This window comes from Rhinolophus hipposideros (genome assembly GCF_964194185.1).
Source record: "Rhinolophus hipposideros genome assembly, chromosome: 20".
NCBI classification, from domain to species: domain Eukaryota; kingdom Metazoa; phylum Chordata; class Mammalia; order Chiroptera; family Rhinolophidae; genus Rhinolophus; species Rhinolophus hipposideros.
This window is the reverse complement of record NC_138066.1, coordinates 11,484,332-11,492,369: the sequence shown is the minus strand read 5'-3', so window position 1 is coordinate 11,492,369 and position 8,038 is coordinate 11,484,332. Positions and strand designations below refer to the sequence as shown.

Below are 8,038 nucleotides of genomic sequence, written 5' to 3'. Positions count from 1 at the left end.
AAATGGTGGTGCTTTTAAAAATAGTTTTGGTACAAATTGCCAATTTTTTTCTCCAAAAAGTCTTTGCCAATTTACCTTCCCACAAATAGTCTTTAAAAGTACCCATTTCCCGCACCCTCATCAACACTGTATGCTATCCGTCTTTTAAGTTTTTGGCAATCTGATAGGTGAAATATGATATGAAGTTTTATTTTGTATTTCTCTGGTTCATTCATAAGTTAATTGCTCACTTTATTTCTAGTCTTGAATTGCCTGTTCACATCCTTTTAACTGTTTTTATCACTGAATAATCTTCTATTGTATGGATGTACCATAGTTTGTTTATCCATTCTGCCTGAGTTTCTTTGTTTATCTGTTTTGTTTATTTATAGGAGCCCTGTCTACATTATAGATAGTAATCCTTTGTCTGTTATATGTGTTACAAATATTTTCTCCCAGCCTCCTGCTTATTTTTTAACTTTTCAATGTCTAATCCCAGTATGGAAGTTTGGATTTTCATACATCTATAAAGTCAAGCTGGTAAATATTTTCTGTATGGCTTCTAGTCTTTATACATTTGTGCTGCATCCTACCATGTAACTAAATTGAGCTCAGTCTTAAGTGATGAATAGAAGTTAGCTGGATGAAAGCAGGGAAGAGCATTCCAAAAGGAGAAACCAGAAGGGCAAGTCCACAGACATGAGCAGTTGCAATCATTTCCACAGGCTGGCTTCCTTCCAAATTGCTTCATTTCTGCCCCAGGGCCATGTAACTGTCCTTGCTGGGCTCCAAGTACCCTGCTGTATAATTAAGTGTAGGGCCGATCAACAGAAGAACACTGACTTAGTGTGAGCCTTAGATCTGCGCTCACTAGGCCAGTTGCTTTGGCCAAGTCACCAAGCCCCAAGAATGTTTTTATAACATGTATCTACTCCATCCATCCATCCATCCATCCATCCATCCATCCATCCATCCATCCATCCATCCAATATTGAAACTCCAGAGAAAGATGGGGGCTAAACCCAAAGTCAGAGGCAAAGTTAAGAGCTTTACAGAGTAACTAACATCTCTAAGCGATGGACTTCTGTGAGGTTCATTGTCCCCAGTGGGGAAGCTGCAAAGGGCCTTTGATCGAAGTCCTAACAGTGAACTGGTACCTGAATATCCTGCCCAAGCCATGACTTTGCAGATTCCTCATATTTCTCTGGACCATGCTTTCTCCTACCACAAATACTTTCTCTTCCTCTCGAGCAAGCTTGTGTCCTGATTGCCATCCCAAAGCAAGGATCTGGACCTGCAAACTTGGGAAAGGCGCAAGTCCTGCTCTTTTCCCTGAGCACACACAGGAAGTCAGCCAGCCAGGCATACAGCCAAGTTATATTTAGATTCTGTCACCTGATGGGGTCATCCATTAATCAGGGCACAGTGGCAGCTGTGGCATTTCGGGTGTAAACTGAGGTGGGAACAGGGGCAGTGAAGAAGTGGGCAAGAAAGCCAGGCATTGACTTCAGGATCATTTAAGCAAGTCACAGGCCAGAGATAAAAATGTGTGCCTTACATTAAACCTGGAGAGATGGAGGTCAGACCCAAGAAGGTACGTGACTTGAGTGAGAAATCAGTGCCTGGCTTGAACAGGGGAAGGACAGCTGGGGGATATCAGCCGGAAAAGTGGCTCAGTGGGTCAAGTCCCCTTCCTGCCCTAGAGACCGGTGTTAGGGACAAATCTCCAGCCCCTTCCTGTTTGGTAAGCCTCAGTGAGTGAGTGACTTTTTTTTTTCCTAAAGATTTTATTGGAGAAGGGGAACAGGACTTTATTGGGGAACAGTGTGTACTTCCAGGACTTTTTTTTTTTTCCAGGTCAAGTTGTTGTCCTTTCACCCTTAGTTGTGGAGGGCGCAGCTCAGCTCCAGGTCCAGTTGCTGTTGCTAGTTGCAGGGGACACTGTCCACCATCCATCCCTTGCGGGACTCAAGGAATTGAACTGGCAAACTTGTGGTTGAGAGCCCACTGGCCCATGTGGGAATCAAACCGGCAGCCTTCGGAGTTAGGAGAGTGGAGCTCTAACCGCCTGAGCCACCGGGCCGGCCCATGAGTGACTTTTTGACAGGCAGTAACACCCAGCTGTGGTGAGCAGAAAGAGCTGTGATCACAGAACCCCATTCACAAGGGGAAACCAGAAAGAAGTGGACATACAGGATTTTTGTTTCAAGCCTCAAAGGCCTTCCTTGCCCCAGATTTGATTTATCAAATTACTGCCCTGGTAGGCAGGGAAGGGGCCCTAAATTATCAATGATCTAGTTGCTTTTTCTTCTTTTTATCTCTGGACTCCATCCCCACCCTCCAGGTGGGGCCATTGTAAGGATATCCTGACCTGGCTTTGGCCCCTCCAAGACTGGTTTCCCACAACCAAAGCTGCCCCTGGCTTCAGGGTCATCCACGGCCCTCTGTCTGGCTTTCAAAGTCCTCCCTGTTCTGACACCCAGCGTTCCCCACACCAAGACTTTTTCCAATAGCTCTGCTGAAGTATTACTGACATAAAATAAACTGCACATATTTAAAGTTGTGTATATATCACAGAAACCAACATCACAATAAAAATAATGAACATATCCATCATCCCCAAAAGTTTCCTCACATCCCTGTCATTCCTTCTTTCCACTTCTCCTCAAACCTTTACCCAAGTGACTGTTGATATGCTTTCTGTCACTATAAGTTTACAATTTGAGAGGTTTTTAAATATAAATGGAATTGTACAGTATGGACTCTTTTTTGTCTGGCTTCTTTCACTCTGCACAATTATTCTGAGATTCATCCCTGCTGCTGTGTGTATCACTAGTTCATTTCTTTTGATTGCTAAGTTTAATGCGTCCAGTTGTATGAACGTACTACAATTTTTTGATCAATTTACCTATTGATGAACATTTTGATTGTTCCCAGTTTTGATCCTCAAATAAAGCAACTCTGAACATCTGTGTACATGTCTTCACATGAATATATGCATTCATTCCTCTTGGAGAAATGCCTAGGAGTTAATGGGTAAGTGCATACCGGTATTTAATTTTTTTTTAGAAACTACCAAACTCTTTTCCAAAGTGGTTGCTCCATTTTCCATTCCCACCAACAGTGTGTGAGAGTTCCATTTCCTCCACATCTTCACCAGCACATGCACGTCAGTCTTTTTAATTTTAGCCATTCTAATATAGGTGTGTAAATATCTCATTGAGGTCTGAATTTGCATTTCCCTAATCACTAATGGTGTTGAGGATGTTTTCATGTGCTTATTTGTCATTTGTATATCTTTTTGCTGAAGTATCTGTTCAAATATTTTATCTGTGTTTTAATTGGATGGTTTGTTTTCTTAATGTGAAGCCATATTTAGGCCAGGAGCAAAAACTTTATCTTAAAAGCGATCTTGTCTTGATCCCGTCTTGCTTTATCTCCTATGGGCCTGTGATCAGCGGGCCTGGGCAGTCCCTTCGGTGACCTGGGGCAGGGTGTGCAGCTAGAGGGCTTACTCATGCCCTGAAACCCTTTGTCTATAAAACCCCCCTGAAGCACTGAAGTGGGGAACACCCTTGTTTGACCCCTCCTATAAAACTCCACACCCCTCTTTGCTCAGAGACGTTATGATCTTTTCTCTCTGCTCTAGCCTGACCTCCTGCAGCTCAAACACGCCAAATAAATTCTAACAGACCAATCTTGGTCTCCCGTCACTCATTCCTCTGGCCATGCTTAACACTTAATGTTAAGTTTTGAATGTTCTTTGTAATATTCTGTATACAAGTTTTTATAAGATACATGATTTTCAAATATTATCTCCTAGTCTATGGCTTGTCTTTTCATTCTCTTAACAGTGCCCTTTAAAGAGAAGTTTCTAATTTTGATGAAGTCCAATTTATTGATTGTTTTTTCTTTTATGGATAGTACTTTTGATGTAGTATCTAAGAAATCTTTGCTAAACCTAAGGTCATGAAGATTTTCTCCCATATTTTCTTCTAGAAGTTTTAAGTTTTACATTTGTTCTATGATTCATTTTGAGTATTTTGGTTTTGTTTTTATTTTAGGTTGTTTTGTTTGCATATGGATGCCCTATGGTTTCAGCACTATTTGTTGAAGACTACTTCCTTTCTCCACTGAATTGCCTTTGCACTTTTGTTGAAAATTAATTGACCATATATGTGTACTTATATTTCTGGACGCTCTATTCTGTTCCATTGACCTATTTAAAGCATTGAAAAATTATCCTTTCTCCAGTGAATGCCTTTGTAACTCTTTAAAAAATCAGCTGAGCATGTATGTGCAGGTTTATTTCTTGACTCTCTGTTCTGTTCCACTGATCTATTTGTATATTTGATATAGTTACACTGATAACACATTGTCTTTATTACTGTAGCTTTGTAATAAATAAGTCTTAAATCGGGTAATACTAAGTTCTCCAACTTCGTTCTTCTTCAGTGTTATTTTAACCATTCTAAGTTCTTTGCATGTCCACATAAATTTTATTTTATTTATTTTGTAATACTCTGAGATGGGTACTGTATTATTATTTTCTTTAGTGGCAGTATTACATGATGATCAATGTCATGGGTGATGGGCTCTGGACTTTAAAAGTTCCTGGATTTGAATTCTATCATTGTCACTTATTAACCTAATCTACCCTAGGTAGTTATTTAACTTTGTTATGCTTCAGTTCTCTCATGTATAAAATGGGCTTATTAATACTCATCTCCAACAGTCATAGGAATAATTAAATGAGATAATTATATTAAGTTCTGTAAGAGTAGGTTAGCATAAGAAAGGAAGCCATTTTCTGAATGACCTTAACAGGGTGTGGACCAGATGTCCTGTTTGAAAAGAGCTTATCTTGTTAACTGCCGACTGGGTGGGGTACAAGCCAGCTTATCTTGTCAAATCCCCAGAATGTGGAACAAGCCCATGATATGTATACTCTTTGAAGCTATGGAAAATTACTGGATGCTTTAAAGATGCTATATAAACCCTTGGCTTTGAGTGCTCGGGGTCCTTGTTAAAACCCGCTGCGTCGGGCAGATACTTGGACCCCAGCTAGCTGGAAATAAACCTCGCTGTGTGACTTGCATTATCGCGTGTGTCCTCTGTCCAATTGAGGGGCGGTCGATTCTAGACCTTAACAGTTCCTAGAATACCGAATAAGTATTCAGTCCTAGCTGCAACTGTTATCCCCATTTTGCAGGTGATAAAAATTGAACTTTAAGAGGTTAAATAACACTCCTAAGGTAGAGCGTAATAGTGATATAATAAATGTATAAGTGACACAGCCACAGTGTTTGGACTCCAGACCCCAGTTCCCCAGTCACTGTAGTATAATTTATCCCATAAATTTTATAAAGATAATTTTTAGTCCTCATACAATGCTGCAATAATAAACTTTTCTATACTACTAAGTTTGTGCTAAACATTATTCTAGTACTTTACATATCTTAACTCATGCAATCCTCACAACTCTATGAGGTAGATACATTATTATCCCTAGTTTACAGTTTAGGACACTAAGGCACTATTGTGTTAAGTAATTTACTGGAGGATGGATAAATAAAAAGTGGAAGGACCAAATGTTACTTTGGCCATTCTACATCCTTTGCATTTCCATATAAATTTTAGAATCAGCTTGTTCCACTCCCCTCAAAAAAGTCCACGGAGGGGCCGGCCTAGTGGCTCAGGCGGTTGGAGCTCCGTGCTTCTAACTCCAGAGGCCTCTGGTAGCATTCCTACATGGGCCAGTGGGCTCTCAACCACAAGGTTGCCAGTTCAATTCCTCCAGTCCCACAAGGAATGGTGGGCAGCGCCCCCTGCAACTAAGTTTGAACAGGCACCTTGAGCTGAGCTTCTGCTGAGCTCCCAGATGGCTCAGTTGGTTGGAGCGCGTCCTCTCAACCACAAGGTTGCCGGTTCGTCTCCCGCAAGGGATGGTGGGCTGTGCCCCCTGCAACTAGCAACAGCAACTGGACATGGAGCTGAGCTGCGCCCTCCACAACTAAGACTGAAAGAACAACAACTTGGAAAAAAAGTCCTGGAAGTGCACATTGTTCCCCAATAAAAGTCCTGTTCCCCCTCCCCAATAAAATCTTAAAAAAAAAAAAAAAAAGCCCACGGAGATTTTGACTGGAATGGTGTTGATTTTGTAGATAAATTTGGGGAGACTCAACACTTTATGAATATTGAGTTTTCTGATCCATGAATATAATATAGCGGTCCATTTATTTAGGTTTTTCTTTAATTTTTTTCTTAGCAATGTTCTCAATGTGTAGTTTGCAATGTGTAGGTCTTGCAAATCTTTGTTGGGTCTCTCCCTAAGTATTTAATATTTTTATGGTATTGTGAATGGTATTTTTAAAATTTCAATATCTGATTGGTCACTGCCAGTATATAGAAATACAATTTAGGGGCGGCTGGATGGCTCAGTTGGTTAGAGCGCGAGCTCTGAACAACAGGGTTGCAAGTTCAATTCCCACATGGGCCAGTGAGCTGCGCTCTCCACAATTAGATTGAAGACAACAAGCTGCCACTGAGTTGCCAGAGGGGTGGCTGGATGGCTCAGTTGGTTATAGCCCAAGCTCTTAACAATGAAGTTGCCAGTTCAATTCCCACATGGGATTGTGGGTTGCGCCCCCTGCAACTAAGATTGAAACTGGAATCGGTGACTGGACTTGGAGCTGAGCTGCACTCTCCACAACTATATTGAAGGACAACAACTTGGAGCTGATGGGCCCTGGAGAAACACACTGTTCCCCAATATTCCCCAATTAAAAAAAGAGAGACCACATGTCGTACCAGCACAGGTTCCTCTTCACCTCTCACTTTGGACCTCCTGCCTCACCTCTGCTCGAAATGGACCCCAACTACTCCTGCCCCACTGGTGGCTCCTGCACCTGCGCCGGCTCCTGCAAATGCAAGGACTGCAAATGCACCTCCTGCAAGAAGAGCTGCTGCTTCTGCTGCCCCGTGGGCTGTGCCCAGTACACCCAGGGCTGCATCTGGAAAGGAGCATCAGACAAGTGCAGCTGCTGTGCGTGACGGCAGGGAGAGCCTGCTCTCTGATATAAATAGAGCAACATGTTCAAACCTGCATTTTTTTATTTTTTCATAAACCCTGACCCCCTTGCTACATTCCTTTTTGTATGAACTATTTGAATGACAATAAACGTATCTAGACTCTTCTGGAAAAAAAATTTAGTTTTGTATTATATCCTGCAACAATATTAAACTTACTTCTTAATTCTGGTATCTTTTTTGTCATTTTATAGAATTTTTCACATAGACAATCATATCTTCTGTGACTAATACATAGTTTTACTTTTTCCTTTTCAATGTGGATGCCTTTTGTTTCTCTATTGTACTGACTAGAACTTCCAATACAAAGTCGAATACGAGTGATGAAAGCAGACACTGTCCTCTAATCCTGATTATAGGGTTAAAGTATTCAGTATTTCAGCATCAAGTCTGATGTTAGCTATAGGTTTTCATAGAGGCCCTTTATCAAGTTGAGAAAGAGATTTTTTAAATAATAAAAAATATTTTATATTTATACTTATCTGCATATTTACCATTCCCAGGTTCTTAATTCCTTTGTATCGATCCAGATTAGATTTTATCTGGTATTTTTCTTCTGACTGAGGACTTCAAGTTCAGGTCAGCTAATAATGTATTGAAAATATCTCAGTTTTTCTTATATTTTTTGTAAGATATTTTCACTGGGTATAAAATTCTAGATTGATTTTATTTTTCTTTTTAAATCTTTTAAAATGTTTCCTCACTACCTTCTGGATCACATTGATTCTGTGAAAAATAATATAAATGGAGCCACTTTAAAATGGAGCTGGAGCTGCCATCCCAGAAGAACTGCTTTGCATACCTTACTCCTTAAACCTTTGGAATATTAAAACTGAGCAAAATTACCTTTGGGCTGGGTCTAAAGCAACATTGTGTTAAAAAAGAACTGTTTATCTCTTTATTGCTAGTTTTAAATAGTTTGATGATGATGTACCTTGTAGTTTTCTTGATGTTTCTTGTGTTTTGGTTT

General features: G+C 40.5%; 1 protein-coding gene and 1 long non-coding RNA gene across 2 annotated transcripts; both read left to right on the top strand.

The window, feature by feature from the left end:
• Positions 1-1,415: 1,415 nt before the first annotated feature.
• Positions 1,416-5,076, top strand: LOC308488871. The gene is made up of 3 exons (XR_013991980.1): positions 1,416-1,573; positions 1,837-3,015; positions 4,044-5,076. It is a non-coding gene; the product is annotated as an uncharacterized lncRNA (long non-coding RNA).
• Positions 5,077-6,795: 1,719 nt separating this feature from the next.
• Positions 6,796-7,032, top strand: LOC308488320 (metallothionein-1-like; the record flags this gene model as incomplete). Its single annotated transcript, XM_081027989.1, has 1 exon — positions 6,796-7,032. Exon 1 carries the CDS (start codon positions 6,847-6,849, stop codon positions 7,030-7,032), a length of 186 nt encoding a protein of 61 aa, XP_080884115.1. The 5' UTR covers positions 6,796-6,846.
• Between the last annotated feature and the right edge of the window lie 1,006 nt (positions 7,033-8,038).